Source organism: Xyrauchen texanus, chromosome 25 (assembly GCF_025860055.1).
Source record: "Xyrauchen texanus isolate HMW12.3.18 chromosome 25, RBS_HiC_50CHRs, whole genome shotgun sequence".
In the NCBI taxonomy this organism is placed as follows: domain Eukaryota; kingdom Metazoa; phylum Chordata; class Actinopteri; order Cypriniformes; family Catostomidae; genus Xyrauchen; species Xyrauchen texanus.
In genome coordinates, this window is record NC_068300.1 from 35,285,791 (window position 1) to 35,313,400 (window position 27,610).

Genomic DNA, 27,610 nt, shown 5'->3' on the forward strand with positions numbered 1-27,610 from the left:
ATGGAGCAAATTTACATAGGAATTACACAGGTAACGCATAACCAGGGGTGGAAAGAGTAGTGAAAAATAATACTCTAGTAAAAGTACAGTTACTTCTTAAAAGATGTAGTTTGAGTAGAGTAAATATACCTGTCCTAAAAACTACTCAAGTAAGAGTAAAAGAGTAGCTCATTTAAAAGTACTCATGAGTAATGAGTATTGAGTTCTGAGTTGCAAAGTCTTTGTCCGTTTATAATAAACACTCGATGCGCAATTTAAAAATGTTGCACCCATACAGTAATTTACATTCCCTTCTATGCTGATTGCCAGAAAGACTAAAAAATTTATGTATTTTAAATGTGTTTGTGATTGACAAATTTTAAAATACATCACTTATCTATGATACTGCAAACACTACATGAATCTGATTTTAAAAAATAAATAGAAGGGCAACATGATTACTGAAATTAAAAAGATGAAAGTTATTTTTAATGTATGAAACAATTACATTAAAATCAGTTTACATGCAGGGTCTAAATTTCCCTTAATGCCGACTGTGAGAGTTATTGTTGGGCATAAAACATGTTCAAAACAATGCAAGGGATGCAAAAAAACAAGGAATAATTCACTCAAAAATGTAAATTCTCTCATCATTTAGTCACCCTTATGCCATCAGGATGTGTATGACTTTCTTACTTCTGCTGAACACAAATTTATATTTTTAGAAGAATAGCTCCTCTCTTTTGGTTTATACAATGCAAGTGAATGGGTGCCAAAAAGTGATTTTGGAAGCTCCAAAAATCACATAAGTCAGCATAAAAGAATAAACTGTGACTCCAGTTGTTAAATCCATGACTTCTGAAGTGATATGATAGGTTGAGTGAGAAACAGATCAATATTTAAGTACATTTTTGCTAGAAATTCTCCTAACTTCCAGGTGCAGCTGTGATATTCAGGAGTTGAACTGGCATCCATAAAATATGGCGCCAAATCTTCAAGTTTTTTACGTGTGATTTGATTTGACGGGAGTCACGAGACTCTCCCTAGCCAATCATGTTGATAGATAAAAATAATATCAGGACAGGGAAGTAGCGAATACAGACAGTGGGAAAATAGCGCAGTAAAAGTACAGTGACAGCACTTAAAATGTATTTGTAATTTGTTATTTTACACCGCTGCGCATATCATAAGTCCATCCACCTAGAACAGTAGTCCTACAGCTAGACAACTCAAACAGTTTTGTATCGAAGAATAAATGTTAAATCTTTAGCAATTAATATGAACTTTGGAATGCCTTGCCCCATAGACTTTCATTGTAAGGGAATGTAAATGTTATTGTTGTTTGACAGAGGTACAAATCATTGCTTTTTTATTGTTTAACTTGTTTTGAACCCAGAACATTTACCGTTCAATATTATTATATCAGAAATACACCACATCACAGAGGGATACAATTATCTATCTTTTATTAAATAAGTAGAGATTTGACGACAATGACCAACACAGGCTTCTTTAGTTATCGTACGTTCTCTTACAACAACCAGAACTTATTTCCTGCATGCTCAAATGTTTTCAAAGATGACTTTCAGATTACAGAATATGCAATGACATAGGGTGGCCTTTCCGTAGCTACTGTGGAAACAGTGTAAATATTATCAGTGTGTTGCAAGAGTTCTTGGTCTGGGGAACTATAAAAGATGTGTTCACACTCTCTGTAAACTGTTTTGTTAATATTTGGTGAAAGGGCCTTTTTTAGCTTTTAAAAAGTAACACTCTCAGTTAAGAAGGCGAATAGTCTTGCAGTTCTGGGAGTGCTTAAGGTTTGTTTTGTTTTTGTATGATTCTATATTTAGTTGTGTTTGCTAAGGCAAGCAGCACTAATACTATTGCCCATACTTTTGGGGATTTGAACAAAGCCCTAAGCTTATGCATTGACCTTTGGCACGTAAACAATGCTGCACCTCTTGTGCTATGGGTGTGAATGATATATGAAAGCTTGTTGAGGAGAGATGTGCTATCACTTTTCTATGTTATCAGACCTATGATTTTTCACAGACTAATATTAAAGGATGGTACCGAGTTATATCTACTGTTGCAATATCATAGAGACTTGGCGTGTGAGCAACCACCCAGAAAACCCTAGCAATAGTATAGTAAATGGTAAATGGTCTGCACTTATATAGCGCTTTTTTTAACCTTAGAGGTTACCAAAGCGCTTTACACTGTGTCCCATTCACCCATTCACACACACACACACACACACTCATACACCACCATGCAAGGCGCTAGCCTGCCATTGGGAGCAACTTGGGATTCAGTGTCTTGCCCAAGGACGCTTCAGCATATGGAGTCGTGTGGGCCGGGAATCGAACCGCCAATCCTGCGATTAGCAGGCTGAGCCACAGCTGCCCGTTCTCTTGTACATAGTAACTCACTAAAATAAAATTCTGAACACCTTTCAGCTGCCTAGGCAACCACCCAAAACCGCCTAGCATTTTTGGCAGTCACCACTCGTCATATTCAAACACCCCTTATTCAGAAAGTGTCAAAATATTGTGAGACCAATACTCTTGCAATTTATAAAATGTTGGTGCTCAATCTATCCTGCAGTTCTGTTTTAGAGCTAATCAAACACACCAGAACCAGTTACTCAATGTTTTCAGGTTCTCTTGTACATAAGAGTAATTTGTGTAGCTTGGAATTGGAAGTACCCGATCTATTTCAGTGGTTCAGAATTGGTGGGACACCGGTCTATTCTGATAGGATTGATAGTTTTTTGGTGCAAATTTGCCAAAAACTAGGTTAATGTCAACATACGCAGGTTGTGTGACACGCATGCTCTCATCCTTAAAATTTATGATCGAAATTATGCAAGGCAATAGAAAATACACTGCCTGGCCCAAAAACAAATTGCCATTTGGATTTAAATAATCAGATGCTTAAGGGTCTGTGATTGGATCATTATTGCCGTGATATTTTAACATTAGCTGATGTAGTGTGTAGCTTCTCATTTCTTAAACAACCAAGTCGGAAGACATATCCTGTTGTTGGGGAAAAGATGTTACCGTGTTTTAGAAGGGACAAATTATTGGGTAAATCTGGACACATCAGACCACATGACCTTATTCCATTGCTCCACAGTCCAATCTTTATGCTCCCCAGCAAATTAAAGTCGTTTTTTTTTTTCGATTAGCCTCACTAACAAGTGGATTTCTTGTGGCCATCAAAATCATTCAATATTTTTTCCGATCAAATTTCTTCCATGAAGCTCACGGTTCACCACCATCATTCCGGGTTTTAATAATGTGTTGGACAGTTCTTAACCAAACTCCAGTGATTTCAGCAGTCTCGTTAGTTGTTTTCTTTGCTTGATGCAGGCCTATTCCAAAGTGATGGATGCGTCAGGGTAAGAAGGGAAGCACATGAAACAATGCACCCGTCATGCATAGTGCCACTGTACAAATCTCTGGAGGCAGTGTTATGATCTGGGGTTGCTTTAGTTGGTCAGGTCTAGGCTCAGCAATGATATGAAACCAGCTGACTACCTGAATGTACTGAATGACCAGGTTATGCCATCAATTGATCTGTTCTTCCCTGGCAGCACAGGCTTATTCCAAGACAACAATGCCAAGATACATCAGCCTCAAATTGTGAAAGAGTGGTTTAGGGAGCATGAGGAATCATTTTCACACATGAATTGGCCACCACAGAGTCCTGACCTTAACCCCAGGCAATGTATTACCTAGACTAAATTGATTACAGGTTCACTTGCAACGAGGAGGAACTTGTGCTGACCACAATGTGTTTTGAATTGGCTGCTCAGAGCATTAAAACCACTGAAATTCAATAGGCAAGTGTTGTGTTAATAATTTTTCATATTGTTGGGCCTATGCAGTTCATGGTAATATTAATATATTTCATTGTCTGATTTTAAAGTCATTGCGTACGTTTACATGCCCACCAATACGCTGATGCCAACAAAAAAATCACTGAATTAAAAAACTCACACAATGCAAGAAAACATTGTTTACATGAGATTTTAATTCATTGTATTGTTCTGTGCTTCTGACATCAAAGCATACAGTAAACAGGCATATATTGGATAAGCTATGCCGGTTAAAGGAATAGTTCAATCACAAATGAAAATTCTCTCATTTGCTCACCCTCATGCCATCCCTGATGTGTATGACTTCTCACAAACAAAGATTTTTAGAAGAATATCTCATACAATGCAAGTGAATGATGGCCAGAACTTTGAAGGTCCAAAAATTGAAGGCAGCATAAAAGTAATCCATAAGACTTCAGTGGTTTAATCCATATCTTTTGAAGTGATATGATTGGTGTGGGTGAGAAACAGGTCAATATTTAAGTCCTTTTTTACTATAAATCTCCACTTTCACGTTATTTTGTTTTTGTCAATTTGCATTCTTTGTGCACTTGAGATAGCAAGTTGAATCACTCAATATCCTGTCTTTTCACCCAACATAAAGATGCAGAAAGTTAAAGGGATGCAACACAGTATATCTCCCTTTGTCTTTCTCTGTCTCTCATGCTCTCATGAGACTTTAGATCTCAATTCCAGATGTCCCACCTGTTGCAGGTTTCCTGTGGCATCATTAAACCTGCTTAAGAAACCTCCCCATGCCAAACTAAAAAGCTCATCTCACTCCCTCTCTCTCTGACCTGAGCACAGTGTTACCATCTGTATTATAGTTCGATGCTAGATTTTCATTTGAAGATGCTGATCCTAGTTCAGTGTGTAGCTTCCCTACTATAACAGGAAACTAACTCCCCATGCAATTATGTATCTACACTGTAGAGTCTACAGGGAATTAGACCAGTGGCCTTGCTCAGTTGCTGTGATAGAAAGGAGTTAATTCACTCTTTCTGTCTCACTCGCTCTAATGAGGAGGATAATGAGGTGAGAGAATGGCTGAAGTTAAAGCTAATTACATCATCTTTAAGTGTTGTGTGCAGTCTGGCAGTTCACAAACTCGTCTCCCTGCTGCACTCTGCTGGTGATTATGACAAATGACATCTTTCTGAAACTATGTTTACTTTCATGGCAGAATTGACCAGTGTCACCTAGATCACGGAAGTATATTAAACATCTACTTCACTAGATTTTTCAAGAAGTGCACGTAATGTGCACTGCTGGAATCCCACTGATATTTGGGATTGTTCACCCAAAAATGAAAATTCTCTCATCATTTACTCACCCTTCTGCTGAACACAAACTAAGATTTTTTTAGAAAAATATTTCAGCTCTGTAGGTCCTCACAATTGCAAGTAAATGGTGGCCAGAACTTTGAAAATCCAAAAAGCATGTAAAGGCAGCATAAAAGAAACAGATCAATATTTAAGTCCTTTTTTACTATAAATATCCACTTTCACTTTTACATTCTTCTTTTGGGATTTTGTCGATTCACATACTTTGAGTATATTGCCACCTACTGGGAAGGGATGTTAATTTATTTTTAAAAAGAACTTAAATATTGATCTGTTTCTCACCCAACCATATCATATCACTTCTGAAGAAAATGCATTTAACTACTGGAGCCATATGGATTACTTTTATGCTGCCTTTATGTGCTTTTTGGACTTTCAAACTTTTGGCACCCATTCACTTGCATTATATATTCTTCATTTGTGTCCAGCAGTAGATGAGTGAATTTTGAGAGAATTTTCATTTAAAGGTGTAAACATGGAACTTTTTCACATTTCCCGGCTTAGAGCACAGAAGTAAACAATAGCAAAGTAAACATTTATTGCCATAAATGGGAGAGAACTACAAATATAATTTTTGTGTTCCTATTTGCTCCAACAGCAAAATAAAAAAAAAAATCCACTATTTAGGTGATAACATGATAACACGGGAACTCTACATGTTGCTAACAAATGTTCCAGTGCTCTGACATCAACCCAATTCTCAAAACAAAATTTGCAAATATAAAGATCTTTTTCGTCCGCCATTGATCAAACAAACTGGCCCAAACTCACGCCATTTGTCGAGCCAATGGTTTTGTGCTGGACGTGATGTTCAAACAATCAGAGCAATTTTTATAGTGCCATAGAAACACATTGTTCACAGTTAACAAATAAATAAACCATCAAATGGTTAACTTATAGTTGTCGCTACATTGTAAGTTGGGATATGAGAAAGTATTTCAGCATTTAAAGAGTTACACACTTTAGCCTTATTATCAGGGTAATAGTTAATATAACACAAATTATTGTGATATAATTGTACATTAATTAAAAATTTGTAGAAAAACAAACGTTAGATAGAATTTAGCAAGATTTATTTTCAATGCTTTCAATTGCATTACTCTCATACTCTCTGTATAGCAAAATGTGAACCTGGTAATTATTCTCAACTGTAATGTGATACTGTAGGTTGACTGATGGTTGACTCTCATGTGTGTGTGTTTAACAGGTGTCTATATCCTCATTGTGGTCGGTGGTCTGGTGATGCTGGTGGGCTTCTTCGGCTGCTGTGGTGCCATTAGAGAGTCCCAGTGTCTTCTCGGATTGGTGAGTTAGAAAGCATCTTCAAAATAAGTTATATGAGGCAATACAAGACAATAAAAAACTTAATATCTCATTGTAGAACATTTTTAAATATAGAAGTGTCTGATCATTGCTTTACATATAGCGTATGGGGTGCTGAATGTAAAATAAAGCACTCCAAATCCAAAGTCATATTTAGCAACAAACACTGCCCAGTTTTAGTAGATTTACCTAAATAGGCATTTTAATAATAATACAGTTTTCAAATGTCTTATTTTTATACATTTCGGTTAATGTTACAGATGAACATAAAAAAAAATTTGGGGGGGTTAGATTGGCTCCATAAGGGAACAGTCAAGAGGGCCATCTTCAATGAGAGGGCATTTATCTTGACGGACTCCAGTGGCTCAAACGGAGCTCTCTGTAGGCCCGGCCTAGGATTGGCCGAGGGGGGGATTCAACCTTCTGACGCCTCTGAGGAGCCTCAAGATCAGGTCGTGCTTCCCCAGTGACGATAACCGGCTTGACAATATAAATAATAGCTTAATGGTAAACTGAACCAAAAAGACACACACATAAACACATGACAGTCAGCTGCCCGAAAAACATTCTCTCACTCTCGCACCACCGTCAGCAGTCGGCCTTTATCCCTCTCGGAGGCTCGATTAGCCTGATAAGGGGCCGGGTGTGTAGAATCACAACCTGGCCCCACCCTCCGCCCTGTCACAACAACCTAGAGTGAGTGAGAGATAGGGAACTATAATTATTTTCATATTATTGCACAAATAATCCACATTTGTTTTTTTTTTGTTGTTGTTTTTTAGGAGGGGGGATTCTAAAGGGTTAAGGGGCCCCCCCAAGAGCTCTGACACAATTTGAACACTGTCTAAATATAAAGTTAATTTCTAAACCTCTCCTTAGGCATTGTTTAGACCCTCTTTCGTGGGTCTTTCGTGAAAACACAAACTAAAGTGGAACCAAATATGCCACCATTACTGTTATACATATGCCAACAAACAGATGCAATTTTGATTGGCTTATTTTTAAAAAATTAAGTTGTCAGCAAGATTTGAACACAACTCTTGTCACTTAATGAAGAAATACTCATATGAACCACAATATCTCCTACTGAAGTAAGGGGCTAATCCCCCTACAGCTATAAACTATAGTATAAAGCTACAGTATAATCACCCTTGACTAAATGTTGAGCTAAATTGCAAATTAAATTTGACAAGTTCAGGCTGTTTTGTGTGATGCCCTTTTGTTGTACTTATCTGGACTGTAGGAAATGTACTGTGGTAAATACTTAGTGAGGAAATAATTGTGTACAGCCCTGTAGTATTGGCAGTGACAAAACATTTTGTGTTTCGCAAAGTTTTCTGCTTCAGTTGTTGTGGTGTTGATTCACATTGTTTCTAGATTATTCTGCAGAGTGATCAGATGCATTTTAAATAATTGCAAAAAGCTTCATTGGCCCAAAAACTCACATTTCACAGTTTTTTGGCAAAAAATGACCAGCTAACATCATTTCACTAATCATATCAGCAGCACCTGGGAAAGTGTGAACGAGAACTGGTGAAATCACTCTATCATTCTGATTGGATTATAAGAGCAGACTGATTGCTATAAAAGGAGGGAAGAAATGCTTCCAATCATTGTGTTCTTGTTCGCAATGGTTACCTCTAAAGAAAGATGTGCATCCATCATCGCTTTGCATCAAAATGGCCTCACATGCAAGGAAATTGCTGCAAAGAATATTGCACCTGAAATAACCATTTACCGGATCATCAAGAACTTCAAGGAGAGAGGTTCAACTGCAGTGAAGAATGCTTCAGGACATCCCCAGAGTGTCCAGCAAGCGCCTGGACTGTCTCCTCCTGAGGAGTCAGCTACAGAATCGTGTTAACAGCAGTGCAGAGCTCAATATTGGCAGTAGGTTGGTGTGAGTGCATCTGCACGCACAGTGAGGCGAAGGCTTTAATGGCCTGGTGTCATGAAGGGCAGCAAAGAAGCCACTTCTCTCCAAGAAAAACATCAAGGACAGACTGAAATTCTGCAGGAAGTACAAGGATTGGACAGCAGAAGACTGGTGCAAAGATATTTTCTCTGATGAAGCCCCCTTCCGACTGTTTGGGACATCTGGAAAATCGATAGTCCGGAGAAGAAAGGTGAACGCTAACATGAGTCCTGTGTCGTGCCAATAGTGAAGCATCCTGAGACCATCCATGTGTGGGGTTTCTTTTCATCCAAGGGAGTGGGTTCTCTCACAATTCTGCCCAAAAAGACTGCCATGAATTAAGAATGGTATCAAAACTTCCAGCTTCACAATGTCACAAGGCAAAGGTGATAATGAAGTGGCTCGGAGAAGATTACATTGAAATTTTGGAACCATAGCCAGGCAACCCCCACGGATCTTAATCCCATAGAGAACCTGTGATTAATCCTCAAAGGATGAGTGGACAAGCAGAAGCCCACAAATTGTGATCAACTCCGAGCACTAATAAGGCATGAATGGATCGCCATCAGTCAGGATTTGGCCCAGAAGCTGATATCCAGCATGCCAGAGCGAATTGCAGAGGTTATGAAGAACAAGGGTCTACACGGTTGATATTGACTCTTTGCATATATTGAATGTTTTTACCAATAAAAGCCTTTCAAATTTATGAAATGCTTATCATTGCTTTCCAGTATACCATAGAAGCATGTTAAAAAATGATCTACAAATACCAAAGCAGCAAACTTTGCAAAACACAACATTTATGTCACTGCCAATACTTTTGGCCATGGTTGTAGGCATATTATACTGGTGTATAGTGACAAATTTGTATAAAACAACAAGCAATGTGATGTGAAGTTTCATCTATGTCTTGACAGTTTTTCGCCTCTCTTCTGATCATCTTTGGATCAGAAGTTGCAGCAGGAGTGTTTGGTTTCCTCAACAAAGACAAGGTATTGAGTGTGCAATTCTGGTTCACATTAAATTTGGAATGATATCAGCCTACATAAATGTGTTAATGCTTGCCTATCTGCTAAACTTAAAATATACCCTAATTGTAGAGACAGCTTTCCAGTTATTGGAAATCAGTAATACAATAGTGTTTTAAAATAATAATGTGGTTCATGTTGATTTGTCATTTTAGATCACTGAAGAAATAAAAACGTTTTATGAGGAAGCAATCAACAACAGCAACAATACAACAGTCCAGTCCTACCACACCATTGTGAGTTTTAGTTTTATCCATTTTATTCATATCAGATTAAATCCAATTGAGTAAAGTCAAAGTGTTGAATGCCAAGGAAATTGTGATGCGACATCAGTGCCATGACAGCTGAAATAAAGCTATTCTTGCTGAAAAGGATTTGATCTCTATTCATGAGAGTTACATTCACATCCAGAGAGATGAGAAGATGATAAACTAGATGATTCAGCCCATTTTGACTGGACTGTGCATTTTGCTTCTATATTTGACTAACCTAATAAATTATTTAATTACAATTTGTTCAAATCCACCTTGTCTGTAGCTGAACTGCTGTGGCTTACCTTCAACAAACCACACTTTGTGCCAAAACGTTCCATCAAACCAGGTAAGATTCTCTTGTCCAAAATGAAGCACAGATAATAAGCCTTATATATGCCATTAGATGCATTTTAAATAGTGTATCTCACCTTAGTGAGCATTGAACATGCATTGGTACAGACTTTGCTACAAAGCCTTTGTGGTATGGACATGCATATAATCCCAGTTTTTCATTGTCTACAGACATGTGATGTGGCCATTGAGGAGTTTTTCAACAGTAAGCTCTTCATTGTGGGATACGTGGGAATTGGAATAGCAGGAGTCATGGTAAATTTAATTAAAAGCTTTAAGTTTGTGAAAGCTGCAGTGTGTAATTTCTTCACCACCAGGGGCACAAAACAGAATTATTATCTGTTTGATAATGTTGCTATGCCTGACATAGCAACATTAGCTTCACCATTAGTGTGAGTTTTAGGCAGGACTTCCTGCTTGAGTGAACCAATGACTCATGGTTTGGCTGTGTAGCTTCGGCAGTTAGGCCCTGGTAGATGCCAGGAATACACATTCATGCAAACATGACATTTACAGCTCATTATAGCTATTGGCTAAAAATGAGCAAAGATGGCAGCATACTGGCCGCGCACTTCCGGGCCTGTATGTGGAAGCCAATCAACTGCCATTTGAAATTTATGGAAATGCTCTCTTAATATTCAGTATATATTAGAACTCTTTGGTTTGAACAATGGTATACGGGGGAGTGTTTACATTTTATTTGAAAACTATCATTACTTTTTTCAATTCTGTTTGGTGCAGCTAATTGCGAAGAACTTAAACACTGCCGCTTTGATTTCATTACATTGCATTAGTAACTTTATTGATGATAATGCTAATGCTCTTTTCTTATTTTCTTAGTTTAATGAGTTTATCTCAGTTTGTCAGTGTTTTAGTTTGTCAGAACTCTAGATTTTTTACAAGGGTATTCAGTTAGCTATTTTCCATATAAGAAACCATACAATCTATCACTTTAAAGACAGCATGAAACAGTATTTGCAATGAATTTATTGTGCACTTATGAATCGTCAACAATAAAGTCGCAATCACACCAGAGGTTGTACTCTATTAACTTCCATTAATTTGTGTCAGAACTCTAGAAACTGGAAACGCAAGCTCATGCAAAGAAATTGTGTCTTCCTAAGATCAAGTTTGGCCATTAGAGGATGTAAAAGTCACATTTAAAGGATTAGTTCACCCAAAAATGTAAATTCAGTCATTGTGTTGTTATAACCTAATATGACTTTCTTTCTTTCTTTTTCTTAACACAAAATGATGTGATCAATGATGTCATACAATGGGAGTTTATGGTGACCCCTCTTCAAACTTCAAAAGAACACAAAAGTCTAATTCAAAAGTGTAATAAATTATTCCAGGAGACTCATGATTGTTATGAAAGCATACGATAAGGTTTGGTGCGAAACCAAAATCGGATGTATTATTTAGTGAAAATGTTCACTGACAGTTGATATCCTGTGCACGTTCATGATTCTGCATGCGAGCTTTAGAACTCTTTGATTGAGAGCAACAGTAGTTATGCAGCACACGCGAGGTGGGGCGTTCAAGCGAAAACTTGTTTTGTTTCGCTTCAACAGACCACCAGTGATATTAACAACAGAAAACACAACATAGTTGCACACAAACCAGAGAACAGAACTTAAAAAACATGTCTGCAGTCGAAAAATAGATGCATTTCTATGCCCAGCCTTATTTGTTTGAGTCCTCCATCAAACAGAGAGAAGGAGTTGAATGTAGCTACAGTCACACCGTGTCCTACTCAGACGCCAAACGACACACAGTAAAAGTGATCTTTTCTATGTTAATCAGAGTTTTTGTCCTAAGCAGTTGTGGCAAGCAACGGGACATTCTGACAATCACTTGTGTTCTATATTTGGTGTCGGACCCGGTAACCCCATCCGGTATGAACTGGCACTGGTCCAAAATGCAATGTGTTATGCAAGGCTGTGAATGCGTGGTGATCGTCTGTGTTCGGCGAATGCTTTTGGGTCCTTGAATAACATATAATGTGTGACAGCTGGTCGAGTTTCCGGTGCCCCCCTCAGGTAAGATGGTGCCCCCTAGGGTGTTGGAGCTCAATGCAGACAGCAAAATATGCGAATAGGGAGCAGCGGTACGGTTACTGTCTACCTTCACCCTCCTCCATCACTTTTTGATGTTCAAACAAGTAAGGCTGGGCATTGAAATGCATCTATTCTTCCTCTACAAACCCTTCAGACATGTTTGTAAATTCTGTTCTCGGGTTTGTGTGTAGCTATGTTGGGTTTTCTGTTGTTAAAAGAGTTTTCACTTGAGCGCCCCATGTCGTGTGTGCTGCATAACAACTGTTGCTCTCGTGCAAAGAAAGCTCGCATGCAGTCTCATGAACATGTACAGGAGATCAACTTTCAGTGAACATTTTAAACAAATAATACATTTTATTTTGGTTTGTCTCTCACCAAAACTTATCGTATGCTTTCATAACAATCATGAGTCTCATGGAATAATTTATTAGACTTCTGAATTATACTTTTGTGTTCTTTTGAAATTTTAAGATGTAGTCACCATAAACTGCCATTGAATGACATCACCGATCACATCATTTTTAACAATTTCTCCCTTTGTGTTAAGAAAAATAAAGAAAATCATATGAGGTCATAACAACACAGGAGTGAGTAAACAATGACTGAAATTGTATTTTTTGGTGAAATAATCCTTTAAGCTTTTGGCTGAATTTGAAAGAAAACAAACTTAAAAGAGACAGGGGGCAAATATATTTCACATGCTTAATGGCATCCCAGGTGTGTATGACTTTTTCTTCTGCTGAACACAAATTAAGATTTTTAGAAGAATATGTCAGCTCATATTGGTCCTTACAATGCCTTACAATGCAAGCAAATGGTGACCAGACATTTGAAGCTCCAAAAAGCACATAAATGCCTCATAAAATTAATCCATATGAACAAATGGTTAAATCCATATCTTAAGAAGTGATATGATAGGTGTGGGTGAGAAACAGATCAATATTTAAATATTTTTTCACCATAAATCTCCATTTTCACTTTCCAAAATTTGTAAGAATGTGATAGTTAAAGTTGAGATTTATGCTCATTTTTATGTGGCCTTTATGTGATTTTTGGACCTTCAAAGTTCTGGTCTGTATTCACTTGCATTGAACGGACCTACAGAGCTGAGATATTCTTCTAAAACAGTGACTCTCAACCTTTTTTGAACAAACGCCCCCCTGACCTCTTCATGATCCTCTTAATGCCCCCTAAAAAAAAACAAACAAAACTTCAGAAATACTATTACAGCCAAACAATTGCAACACTGATACCTGAAGATTGAGTTTTTTGTAAAAAAAAGAAAACTGAAACAGAAGTTTCTTATTGTATTTAAACTACATGTAAAAGCCTCAAGTTGAGTAATATTGTGTTTTGAAAAAAATGCAAAAACACATGGATTGTTTGAAAGGTATTGCAAATGTATTTAGAAATTCAAACAAATTCAGGCTCACACACATATTTTTTTTAAGATGAACCAATCACGTGAACAATAACGTAACTAACCTAAATGGCCAATGAAAAAGCAGCGGTCGTTCGCGCACTCAATTAGGCAATATATACTAGGCTTCAAATTTGAATAGCCTACTAATGGTCATTTGATTTCAAATGACGAACAAAGACGACAACAGCTTGGCCACCTGAACTGAACCGAAGAAAAACGACGTCAAAAACAGCCACTTTTTTAATTAATTACGGTCATTAGTGTGAGCCCTGAGCACTAATTATGCGCCTAATTATGTATTCAGCGTTATGTACAGAAAAAGCCAGTGAAAGCGCCTCTATTTTGCGCTGAAAATTCTCCGCCTCTTAAAAGCAGGTGTAACTTAGGAAGCGGCTCTCCTGGCATATCCTCCTGGTGAAGTGGCAGCAGTAATCCGAGCAAGACGAAGACATAGGCTAAGGAGAAGAGCTGAAAAGATTTTTGCGCAGGCCGCCTGTTGAGTACCTCTGAGTAACGCCCCCATTTGTGCCTGACGCCCCCTCTCTGCTGCCTCGTTCACACCGCCCCCAACACTGTCCAAACGCCCCTAGGGGCGGTACCGCCCCCGTTGAGAAACGCTGTTCTAAAAAATCTTTGTTTGATATCATGCACATTTGGGATGGCATGAGAGTGAGTAAATGATGAGAGAATATTTTATAAGGGTCTTTAAAATTAGAATAAAAATAGAATTGTGGTAATATTTAAATGAAAAATTCAAATGTAGTTTTTCAGCCCTGTTGACAGCCCTAATCCATGCAACTCTGGTGGTTTATTCCATGTCTTCTGAAGCTAGATGATAGCTTTGAGTGAAAAACAAAGCAGAAATTCAGTCCTAATAACCAGAAATGTGCCACTCAGCTCTCCTATGCAGTTTCACGAGAGAAGCTCATACACAATTCCTCATGCTCAACGCGTACACAATATAACAAGATGTTCTTGCAAGCGTCAAGTGCGTGTGAACGAGCTTCTCTCATGAAAGTGCGTGAAAGGACTGAATTTGTTTGCCATGGCATGATGGTGAGTAAATGATGAGAGAATTTCCATTTGTTCCAACAGTGTGTCTGCAGCATAAGATCAGCAACATGTATCAATTTTGTTTTTTTGTCCTCTTTAAAAATGCACATCTTCTCTTTTGACAGATTATTGGCATGATCTCCAGTATGGTTCTGTGCTGTGCAATCCGAAACAGCAGGGACATCATATAACACACTCCTCATCCTCTCCTTTGACACTTAACCTCTGCTAGACTTTCATATACAACAATAACATTCCGACCAAGTACAAGGTGCAAAGTCAGAAACCTTACTCCACTTTCAGAATTCTCCATAACTCATAGTAGTTAGTCCAGCCCACATTTCCTTTCCTTAATCGCATTGCTGGATTGTCTTTATTTATTTGCCTGCTTGTTAGGTGCACAGCTGAATCTTTCAACTGCAACAGAAATAAGGCACCTTTGTGTTATTCCTGAAATCATTCATATCATTTAGGTTTGATTTAAATTTCGTACACACTGATTATCTCTCTCTACAAACCAAGAGCTTTGCAGTGCTATTCTTAGCTGTTGCTGTGTGGCTTCACTTGCTAGATAAAAATATTATGTAATGTGAAGCCAGGGTTTCTGGGTATGCCACCCATGGCCAGTGAGATCGGTGATAAAATGACAGCTCTTGACTTTTAGATGCCTCTCAATGTGCTTTTGTACCAAATTAGTTTACATTAAATAGTTTACTAAGTCACTTTCAGCATTCAAATAAATTAGTTTACGAAGGATGGAAAAAACATGCTCGCTAAACTCTAAACTCAAACATTAGAGGTCTTTAGAAGCAACTTTGTATCATTCTTATCTGAAGACCACATGTCCAGTAAGATCTAAAAGTAAGGGTGAAACACTAAGTATTGTTTCACCTCGGAATTTATTCAGAATTCAAAAATTGAAGGACACGGATCACTTTTCCACACATTCCCAGCTTGGCTTTGATTTGAATTGGAATGCTTAAACCTCACCAGCAAGATGATCAGGTTTCTGTTACACAACAGTTGAGCTCATCTGTAGCCGCCACTGATAATGGTGCACCAAGATATCCTACAGCTCGATGGAGCTGAATCTTCTCATTCACATGGTGGATCTTTGGGTGTAGAGTTGAAAGGTCATTTCAGTGCATTTTGCCTTCTACCGTCTCTCTGTGGTTGCATCCGACTATCGTCTTCTTTCGGCTGCTTTGCCACAGCGGACCATCCGTGATCCACATATTTGTCTTGGCACAGGTTTTACACTGGATGCAATTCCTTTGATGGTCATATCCCATCACAACCACCAAAATAAAATCTGCGCCTCCCTTTAAATCTACACCTGCATTAAACTGAATATTATAGTGTTTTTAGCTAAATGTAAAAAGTAAAACAATTACTGTATAAGGCTTCATGAAACAACTAAAATGGAAATGGTCACATAAAAAAATATCAAAGCGTTTTAACCAAGAAATATTGTACTTGAAATATGTGTATACATTCCCGAAATTTTAAATACACACTGAAAAAAAAATGATTTTGTGGTGAAGTTAATATAACACAAAAGATACATACATATATATATATATATAGAACTGGAGTTAAAATTAACACATGGTTTTCACTTTATGAAATGTGTGTGTCAGCTGCAAGTTGATGCTATGCAGGAAGCTCTCGGGCACAACCTCACAGGATAATGTTTCAGCTACACTGCACAGTATGCACTTTTCACAGACACAGATATCTTCTTAGTTAATACTCCCCAAACACTTGAAGTGTCTGTATATTCGTGGGATTTTTTTTTACTCACTGTGTCACTACGTAATTGAAATCATTCAAGCATACACTGCCTGGCCAAAAAAAAAAAAAAGGGTTGCCATTTGAATTTAAATAAGCAGACCCTTACAAGGGTTTTACCGCAGTAAAACTAGTGTGACCAGATTCCTGCTTGTGGAAAACAGGACAGCCCCCTCCAAGCAAAAATGAAATTTACCTATCCTAACCTAGGTTCAGATCAATGCAAAGTAGAGGGTGTGTCCGCATCTGTAATGGTTGTCACTTTGTACTTTTCGCTAGCAGCAATTTTTCTCAGTGGGCTTGTCTTTCAAGAGTTTATCGTGAAATGCAGAGAAGTCCAGTCCAAAATTAAGACGTGCGAAACACATTGACTTCATGACTGTTACACTGAATTGAGATTTATCCGGTGTCCATGCTGCGTTCATTAATGAGAGCACACACTCCACAGATGCAGATGGCCCAGGAAGGCATAAAACAGACTTGGCTAAGACTCTGAAGTTGATGGTCTTGCTCTCCATCTCACGAAAAACGTCTGTCCATCTCTCAGACACAGACGTCTTGTTCATGTTCCACTCAGTGATGCGACGAGTGACTATGTATTTCGCACAAGCCCATTCATCAAGTGTGTGGTTTCGTCAATCAAACTGAGAGTGGGTATTCAGGAGTAGAAGTGTTCGAGGCTGCTCTGAATGTCTTTCCACTCTGGGATATCTCTCAGTAGGGCCCACTCAAGCGTTTCTGTTCTCCAATGAGTGCCTCCAATTTTGGAGGTAATCCACAGATGCAGAATAAAAGTGTCTCACAGCACAAAATAAATCATCCGTTCGCATGTCACCAGCTTCAACCAGTGCATCCAACTGCTTTTTAATGTCAGAGGGTGTGAAGGATTCCTCCAGCCTGGCCTGCAAGACATTTCTCAGATTATGGCCGTGCGCAGCAGAATGATAAGCAAAAAGTCCTTCACTTGCATGCACCTTGTCCGATTCTGAACTTACATGCTGCTTGATGTCAGTGTGGCCTCCATTGGCGATGGAAAAGCGAGATCCACAAATCTCACACCCCACTTTACTTGGCTCTGTCTGTGACTCCTTTTTTAGAAATGTAAACTCATTTTGAAGAGCCTCATTAAATATACATACACACTTACTTGACATTTCCCAGCCACATTTTAATCTGTGTGCTCTTTCAAACAGACTCTTCAATCAGTTCACTAACTGGACATCTATTGATAGGGGATTGTGATTGGATAGTTTAATCCAATCATGTACTTCAAAGAACATGGTGTGATTTTATTGGTTTCACAAGCCGTATCCTTGGCTACCTTTGATTAGAATACTCACGAGACTGAGAAAGCCTCTTAGGCGATAGAGAAATTTAGAAATATGGGACAAATATGGGCCTGTCATGGGAAAAACTGGACGTCTGGCCACCCTATTTCAAGCTCAACCTATGTGAGTTTGGGGTATAGCTATTTGTTTAGCTGGGGGAATATGAACATCCATGGCAGACATACTGTATACACAGGAAAATACATTTAGCTTCGGCAAAATTCAAAGACTTACTTAAATACACAGAGAGAGAGAATGGAGTAAACCCAGAGTGAACATTGGCGTCACATTTACAAGGTGGAGGACTTTGTGGGAATTTTTGGGGTTCGATGGAGACGCCAACTTGACAAGATTATTTGAATATATATCCCAGCTGCCATTCAATCAGGCAATGTTATCGGACAACCCGATTCCTCTGCCACACTTTCAGTCCAGTGTACAAATGTTATACTGATAATTAAACGTTTATCACCTTTTATTTAGTATGGCCTATTTGTTCATAGGGAATCAGAGAGTGTAAAAGGACGTGACGAATCTAAGGGGTAGTGGTACAGATTGTTTTATATTTGTAATTCCATTTGGTGCCACTAATATGTGCAGAAATGACATACTTCACCTTTTAATAAGAACAAAACACAAATTGACTTTAAATTGATAGACTGATTTTAGGTTGTAATGGTCCTTGTGGCAAACATCAAAAAATAGATTTACAAAATGTCTCAAGAATGATTGCACAGAACAGTTAATGAAGGACATGAGTGTGAAAATGTCCAAAAATGTAGAAGATTTTCTGGATCTCTTAGCACATGAATCATGATTGTATGTTTACAAATCAACCCTCACTGAGGGTAAACCTGATCCTCTATGGACATACATTTTCAACAGAAAAATAAATGTAACCATGTGCAATGTTGTTATAGCTTCCTGAATAAGCCAGTAGAACATACTAAAGTTTGCATGTAAATACATTAAACTTAAACAGTATCACTTTACAATAAGGTTCCATTAGTTAACATTAGTAAATGCAATAGTATCATGAACTTACAATGAACAATATTATTTTACAGCATTTATTAATCTTGATTAATGTTAATTTATAAGAAAACAACTGTTTCATTGTAATTCATGTAGTTCATCATGTATTTACTACTGATAACATATGGTATTCAATTTTGTTTTTGCAAATTTAAGTATATGTTGAAATGAACATTTACCAAGTGATGAAAATTATTGTTCATTGTTAGCTAATATAATGAACTACTGTTAACAAATACACTCTTATTGTAATGTTTTCCCACTTAAACTCAAAGCTATTCACAGTCTTTTCCAAAACACGCTTGTTCTCAGATACTTAGTCGCATCATGGCTGCCTTGGTCTTTTAAGTTTAATTCAGATGGTTTCATACTATGAAGGTTATTAGACAGAGTAAAGGTTGAATGGGGTTTGTCCCAAGAGGAACTCTCCAACGCCAACAAAGTAAACCACTTGAGCAATTCCAAAGAGTGGAGCAATGACCAGCGCCCTGCAGCTGGCACCCTTCAGGAAAGCAGTCGGCCCTTCTTTCCGCATGATCTTTCTAAATGAAGAAAGAGCAACATAATTTATATTGCATAAGAGGAAGTAACAGTGGATTAATGATTGTTATTAAAACCTGATGGTTACTATACCTGATACAGTCTGTCACACCATTGTAGGTGTCTTCGTTTGCACTTTTATTGAGCAACTGCAGCCTGGTTTTCACCACTGGATAGAGATGAGATGGGATCAACCATTAAGTCTGAGTCTTTGCACATCCACAAACACTGTCTGCTCAAACACATAGACTGTATGTTTAGAAAAACTTGAATCCCACACTCACCGTCACAAGGGCTGACTGCCACAGCCGCTGTACATCCAGCTACACAGCCTGAAATAAAGGTCCAATAAAATGGCGCATTCTCATCCTCAGATAACTTGCCCAGTTGGTTGAGGTGTGCAAAGAGTGGAAAGTAAACCACAGAGAAAGGGATGTCCCTGTAAGAAGACCCAAGGACTGGGTTACTACCAATTATGTTGCACAAAATTGACCAAAGTAATGTGTTCTATAACCCTAACCTAACCTTACAACTGTAAAAAAATAAAAGATTCAGGGGGCACATTTGGGAAAAACCGGAGGAATCCTCTGGAGATCCTCTAGACATCCTTTCAGTTCTCTGAGAAACCTACCCTTAGTTCCAGCAAGAAATCTAAAGAACTTTAAGGACTGTAAATGGTCCCTAAAGCAACCCCATCATAAGGGACAGGCTTCGAGGCACATTAAATATATATTGACCTTCCCTGACTAAATAGTATATTTGAGACTTCTTTAAACTGTGTCTAAAGGGTTCCGCTAGTGTGATATGTGAGGATCCCCAAATGGTGCCTCAAGTATTACTTTAATTTTACAATGAAGAATCAGAGAGATATTCTGTAATAGGCCAACAATGTTCCAATCAAATAATTATAGCCTGACCGTATCCATAAACCTACACTCTAAGAAAAAATGTACTAGCTGGAACGTATACGGTATGAGGGCAGTCACTGGGGTGATGCCTCTCTAGGGGTTCTTTTATGCACCCCTAGAAAGAGTTTTGGGGTACATATTTGTACCCTTAAAAAGACAAAAAGAAGTACTGTGCAGTTACATTTTTGTGCCCAGAGGGAAAAAACATAATTGTACCTTTAATGGTACACAACAGGTCCAACTATTAAAATAAGAGAGAAATGATGGGTCAACAGTGCTCCAATCAAACAATTAATGCCCAAACCCTAACCATATCACAAAACCTAACCCTCACCTACCCCTATAATCTTAGAGAATTATTATTCAATTAGAATGTTGTTCAAGCCCAAACACCAGCTCCAACCTAAATTTTGATTGTTTAATGGCAGTGTTGATTCCAGGACCAACATTTTCACTGATGTCCCCAGGAGCACGTCTTACTTGGGTAACTTAAGTTAAGACAGTATGTCATGTCTAGCATTGTTATATTCAAGAACCATTTCTTCAAGCTAATTTTATTTTGTCTAGTATTTGGGCTATGTTATACTGTATGTTGTATTTAGCGTTTAATTTGCCCCAAGCCAAGACTACAGTTTGGAATGTGGAAACTGGATTGGGTTGGAATGGAATACCTTTGCATTAGAGCCACAGTATTTATATTAAGGTATTTTCACACCAGAAGCGACGCAATATGCGAAGCGAATCCCAGACGAATGGTCCTTTTACATAGAAAGAAATGTGAATATTGACTGTTAGCACATTCACAGCTTTACAATAGGTGACGCTAATCGACAAGCAATTTTACCCTGGTACAGTAGGTGGCTCAGCACACCTTTGAGCTGGTCCGCCATCTGCCTATGACGGAGGAGAGAAAGAACTACTTAAAAGTTTGCAAAACAACAATGGAATCACAGCAGGAGAGTCTAGCAAGTAAGCGAGTTCTGTAGCGAGCTGAAAAAAGATGGATTTCTCTTCAAGCAACAGTGATGATGAGTTTATTGTTATTTTGCTCAATGAGGAAAGGAGAAGAAAAGGTTGATAAATTTGAGACTTTGCTTCAGCTGGCGGCACCCTTGTCGATCCACTCGCGAACGAACTACCGGAAGCTGAACAGCCATTGACCCTGAAAAGTTTTTGGCCATGTGTTTACGGTGAGTTTGCTTACATCTTTTATAGGCTTGGATGTGGGTCACACCTACAATTCAGTGACATTTCAGTCCTTAGTGTGGTGGTATGTATATTTACATTTCGTGTTTCCATCTTCAATATAGGTTCTGGGTACTTTCTTCTTTGGTGTTTAATGTCGGTGGTTAAAACAAATTTCTATTCTTTAGCGCCAATAAATTCACTGGTTTTGGTACCTGCAGCAGATCCTGACACATGATACACAGCTCGGGCGTGTTTTGTGTGAAGAGGCCTTTAGTGTTACAGGATGGAATCATACCTCATGAGAGTTGCTCCTAGTCCTTTATAAAGTCCTTGGATGCCCTTTGTGCGAAGTAGTTCCTGGGTGATCTGAATGGCCGACACTTTCCTGTTTGAAGACAAAGGACCTACACTGTACGAGCAGTTCAGGACTTGGCTGGCCCCTCCAAGTTTAACAGTGTGGAGCATGGCTAGCTGCCTTTGCTGGGCCACTAAGCAAAAAAGAAGGCACAGCCTTTGAAAAAACTTGTTTTACAACAAAGACTTAAAATTTGACCAAATCTTAGAAACCTAGTTGGACACACCTGGTAGTTTTTAACAAGTTTTTGGTACATGACATAAAGGAGCGTATCCGCTAATTTGATAACTGAATAAAACATTGCCAAAACATTATGTAAGGGTATTGAAAACACTTAAAGGACATCAGTTGAGTCATGTTTTCCTTACCAAGTCGACCTGCATCCTGAAGCTGGATCTTGAGCATTTCCATAGGGGTTGTGATAATAACCTGACACATCCCTGCCCCACAGCCAGCCAGCATCTCCTGAAACATGCTCAGCTTGAGTCTGCAACAAGGTGTGTATTATTTACTCTCTATCTATAGGTTATTTTTCATTAAAGTGTGAGTAGTGTAAATGTCTTAATAGCTGATGGAACTTACTCTCCTCTGCTGAGCCGCTGACGGAAGAAGTCGTTGGCAGCCAGTTTGATGGCCTTCTCAGGGGTCACTAGTGTCAGGTTGACTGCTGCACCTATAGGAAGACAACTGAGTTGTTAATCAATGAACGATTGTATTTACTATTACAAATATGATTTGCATTAAGTCTTGGATTTCTATTTTGGACCGCCTTATTACTTCTGACAGTGAATCAATAGGACAAGTCAATCTTTGCCAACTGTATCAAATAACAAAAAGTAGCAAGTCAAGGCATATAGTCAAGGAAACACCCATATCATTCAGTATAAAGTGCTGACATTCAAGTTATGTCACTTTATGAAATGATATGTCCTCAGGGTTTTTCATTTTACGTTAAATTAAATGTGAATGATTCATCAGGAGTTTTATTTTTGTATTAACTTAAACAGCTTACCTCTGTACATCCCAAAGTAGCCCTCAGAACGAACAGTTTTTATCAGACAGTCCATCCTAATAAAAGTAACAAGTATTTATTGTTCTCTACTGTGCTAAATCAATGTGTTTAACACACACACACACACACACACACACACACACACACACCAAAAATGGCACTTAGATCAAATAAAGAGATTGAATAAGCCCCTTTCCATTCATCCATTCATAGTATTCTTTTTTTTTATGACAGGCAATTACCTGAAAAGCAGAATTGCGTAAAAATAAACTTAAAGATATATCCTCTGGAAATAATTATTTTAAAAAACTAAAATTTTCTTCTCTTGTTCAGATATTTTTTACTGGAAAACAATACAGAATTACTGACAAATACAGATAATTTAAAAGCCAGAATTAAAATAAAATAGTAAGTACAAATGTGGAATCCAAACATACATATTTTTGTAGACTCGTTGGGTGCCTCTTTGGTTCTGTAGCCTTGTTTTGGCTAGATCTATGGGGAACACACAGGTAACACCCACTAATCCAGCAACTCCACCATTGATGAGCTTGGCAGGGAGGCTAGAAAGAAACATTAAAAAAAGTCCTAACCCATTCAGTGAGTCCTAATCCATTCTTTCATTTTACAATCATGACTTTACAAATTCAAGGCGCTGCTTTAAAAATATTCCTTTGTTTTATAGCAGGTAAAGAAGGAAATGTAAAAAGAAGCTAACGTCATTGCACTAGTAATGTGTATAGGATCTTGTCATTGGCATTGGCAGCATTGAAAGGGTTTGTGCTAAATATATTCCAAAATAGAGTGCTAGTTCCATACCTGATTGGTTGTTGAGTCATGATAAGAAGTTGGTAGTTTGATCTGAAGGACTAAGGGAAAACAGAGGAGCAGTCACTGAGCAAATGAGTGGAGAGCGCTTATATACACTTACCCCCTGGAGCCCCAGGCAACACAGTTGCTGTCACTCCCTGACTGTATGTCTTCGTATTGACTGACTGAATGGCCAATCAGAAGAGGAGGATCCTCTTACACTGTAACAAGCGGTAGCATGCAATTGTTATCTTAAGGGGCTATTTATTTCTACCTGATTTAACCCTTAAAATTTGTTTTGTTGGTGTAACCTAATGTATTCAGGTTTATTCAGTGATGTTATATAATATTTTATATTCCTAATTGTCATTTTTAAAAACTTTATTGCACAGTAAGGAAAAAAGGGTTCATGTACTTGAATACAATAACGGGTCCCTTTCTATTAGTAATGCATTTTATAGACCTTCAAGTACCTGTACCATTCTTTAACTTTGTGGGTGCAGATTCTAAGTGCAGTGTTGTATACGTTGTGTATGGGTTTGCAGTCTTAGAAATGGCACAACACAAATAGCAAAATCTTTCCAGATGCTTCAATAGATTTATACATTTGTTAGTTTATCAGTCTATTTTTAAGCAATAATAATAATAATTGATTTCACGTTTTTTTTTACCTATTTACTTCTGCTTTTATTCGGCTGCAATGTTGAAATGTTAATATATCTAAATTGATTTCTTTCAATGTTTTCCCTTGTTCATTTTATTGCTATCTTTTTGTTGCAGACTAAACAGTTTAGTTCAGATGACTGTGATTGTGACTTTGTATTATTATTATTTCAGAATAATACTAATACTAAAAATGTGAATAATAACAAATTGCCAAAATGCAATATACACAAGAGAAGAGAATCAAAAAGGAAAATTGTTTGCTACTCTTAAGGTAAAAATAATGATCACTGCGGTAACCGAAAAGGAACATCTTTATGCTTAGACCAACTGGGAGATCTTTATATTAAGAAGTATACTTCTCTTGGCCAGTCACCCCAAGATTGTGCATTCAAACCCTACCATCCACAAACCATTATTATTGTGCCCTTGATCATGACACTTACCCTCTGTGAAACCTCAGGTTGCTTCTTGTTCTTGTGATTTGTTGTCTTTACATTATTGTGCATTAAATGAAATAATAATAATAATAAGTTGGTACAATACAAACTTTTGCTGGTCATAGTGTAATATCCTTTGTACAGAATGTACACATAGGGGTAACTATTACTGTTTCCTAATCTAAAGGAACAATTCTACCCCTGCAGAGACAAGGGTTTGAAAAATATTTTGTACATTGAGTAACTTTTTTGCACCTTTGTAGGGTGCAAAGCTCTGACATCCGGGCTGGCTCAGAGTAGAGCCGCTGCTCCTTCGTGTTGAAAGGTGCAAGTTGAAGTGGTTCATGCATCTGATTAGGATGCCTCCTGGACACCTCCAGAACAATCTGGAGGGATTATAGCTCTCTTATATATGAGCTGGAGGATGTGGCCAGGGAAAAAGGACATATGGGTTGATTTGCTTTGTCAGCTGCCACCGCAACCCAGTATCGGCTAAGCGGTTGAAGATGGATGATGGAGTACCTTTTACTGAGTGTTGTAAAACATGGGTGTCTGTTTTTGTGGGTTTAAAAGTTAATATATGTGTTTCATCAATTTTAAAAACTGTAATGCCCATTCAAGATGTTTTATATATTTATTTATTTAAGATTAACCATTTTCAGGATAAAAGACCATGTTAAATTACAAGCAATTAGTGCACACTGTAGAAATAATGACTAACAGATATTTCAAGAACTGTCAACATTCAAACTACATTTTTGTAAACTTTAACGTGACACAAAAGTTAGATTTTTCTATTTTATCTATTCTGCTTCTTTGCTTCTATGTAGATTATAGGTTGATGAGTGAAATCAACTCTCCAAAGTGACTGTCGTTAAATATTTAAACTGATTTCAAAATAAAATTGACACAATTTGTATGCAATTTGAATAATATAGAAACAGCAGAGTGAATTGTACAATTCATTTTTATTTGTCAGTTTCCATAACATTTTTATTTTTCAGTTTCCACAACATTCTTTATACATTTCTTCTGAATTAATTATAAAGTCATCATCGGGCCTATGTAGCTCAGTGAGTATTGATGCTGACCACCACCCCTAGAGTCACGAGTTCAAATCCAGGGTGTGCTGAGTGACTCCAGCCAAGTCTCCTAAGCAACCAAATTGGCCTGGTTGCTAGGGAGGTTAGAGTCATATGGGGTAACCTCCTCGTGGTCCCGTTTAGTGGTTCTCGCTCTCAAAGGGTGTGTGGTAAGTTGTGCGTGGATCGCGGAGAGTAGCATGAGCCTCCACATGCTGTGAGTCTCCGCGGTGTCATGCACAGCGAGTCACGTGATAAGATGCGTGGACTGATGGTCTCAGAAGCAGAGGCAACTGAGACTTGTCCTCCACCACCCGGATTGAGGTGAGTAACCGCGCCACCAAGAGGACCTACTAATTAGTGGGAATTGGGCATTCCAAATTGGGAGAAAAAGGGATTAAAAAAATAATAATAAATAAAGACATCATCAGTCATTGTATCAGAACACAATTTTAAAATACATTTCTGACTAAATGTTTTTTAATTCAAAATTTTGAATTCAAACTGGTATTTTATTCAAAAAATGTCTTTAAGGCTAGATTCTAAATCTATGCAAACATAGTTGAAAAACTGCTTTTCTCCGATTGTGTCAAGGGTTACAGCTAATTATAAACATTCTGTGTAAATGTTTTATAATTATTAAAGGGATTTTTTACTTGTAGTTTTTGCACGTGTTTTATTTAAATAAAAATGTCAAATACTCAATGCCATTAGCTTGCAAGTTCTACTCTTTTATTTTCTCAATTAAAACTACAATAATAGAAAACTAGAAAAAGGTTATCAGAAAACATATATGTGAGGGAGGAAAAACCTCCATTGTTGCATTTCAGATGTGCAGCAGGTGCTCGGAGCATTTGCTGGCTGTGTGTTTCGGCTTGTAGACACACTCATTCTTGGCAGTGTTGCATTTTGTGCAGCGGCAACGGTGTGCCACCGGATAAAAGAAGAATGGGTCAATGTGGACAGGACAGCCGGGCATCTTAGCAGAATGATAGACCAGAGAATGATGCATACATCCTTTCTGAATCAGGAAACGCTTGCCCACAAATCCTCTCATGTTTGTATCCTGTCACACACAGAAAGTGCAATGTATAGTGGACCGATAGGAAAATGTCCATAGCAGTCATTAATAACTCATTTTGGTCGTATTGAGTAAATTCAAAGGTACATATTAGACATAAAAAGCACAAACATTCCAGATATTTCCGTTTCTTTACATCTTATATCTCTCTGTCTCAAACTCTCAAGCCCCGTTCACACATGCAGCGACTTTATCGCTTGAAGTCGTTAGTGGGCATTCCTACTGCTGTCTCTCTAACGTTATTGGTGGACCGCAGGTCTGGCAAATCTTTTGAAAATCTGATCATAGATGAGACATAATGCCAGTAAAACTAACATTCTGCAGAGGAGAGCGATCTATCAATGTACGAAATCTATGAATCAAACTCATTCAGAATGTCAACAGTTTATTTTCCACAAATAATGGTTTTTTATTCATGTGGTTACAGACAAATTATATAGAAAAGTGTAATCGCTCACAAATCTCGTCTGTCTTGCCTGCACTCGACTCCAATATTTTACCGGAGATGTGAACTCCACTGAAACGTCTTCACTCCTATTGGTAGTTGCTGCCGAAAGTCGCTCTTACTGAAGTCGCTGGACACGCCCACAGATAGACGAACGATGTCGTTGGAAGTGGGCAGTTCTCAACGAAAATGGATAGGATCATGTTGCTGAAAGTCGCTGCATGCGTGAACGGGACTTTTCACTCACAAACTCTCTAAACAGTGCTTAACACAAGCTAATGATAGATATTAAGCAGAACATGTATTCTCATATAATG

At 38.0% G+C, this 27,610-nt stretch overlaps 2 protein-coding genes across 2 annotated transcripts in view; one reads left to right on the top strand and one right to left on the bottom strand.

The window, feature by feature from the left end:
• The window catches only part of LOC127618471 (tetraspanin-2-like), a 39,014-nt gene extending 22,551 nt beyond the window's left edge, over positions 1-16,463 (top strand). The window contains exons 3-8 of the mRNA XM_052090935.1: positions 6,416-6,513; positions 9,364-9,438; positions 9,630-9,710; positions 10,012-10,074; positions 10,251-10,334; positions 14,741-16,463. Coding sequence (XP_051946895.1) covers positions 6,416-6,513; positions 9,364-9,438; positions 9,630-9,710; positions 10,012-10,074; positions 10,251-10,334; positions 14,741-14,806 — 467 coding nt within the window. The 3' untranslated portion in view covers positions 14,807-16,463. The remainder of the gene's footprint in view (positions 1-6,415; positions 6,514-9,363; positions 9,439-9,629; positions 9,711-10,011; positions 10,075-10,250; positions 10,335-14,740) is intronic.
• Positions 16,464-18,244: 1,781 nt separating this feature from the next.
• On the bottom strand, positions 18,245-23,657 carry LOC127618467 (mitochondrial glutamate carrier 1-like). Its single transcript, XM_052090929.1, has 9 exons — positions 23,592-23,657; positions 23,210-23,335; positions 22,773-22,828; positions 22,343-22,433; positions 22,129-22,247; positions 21,701-21,893; positions 19,594-19,748; positions 19,403-19,478; positions 18,245-19,311 (listed from the first exon to the last, which is right to left on the bottom strand). The coding sequence occupies exons 1-9, from the start codon at positions 23,609-23,611 to the stop codon at positions 19,152-19,154; spliced, it is 996 nt and encodes a 331-aa protein (XP_051946889.1). The 5' UTR covers positions 23,612-23,657; the 3' UTR covers positions 18,245-19,151.
• Between the last annotated feature and the right edge of the window lie 3,953 nt (positions 23,658-27,610).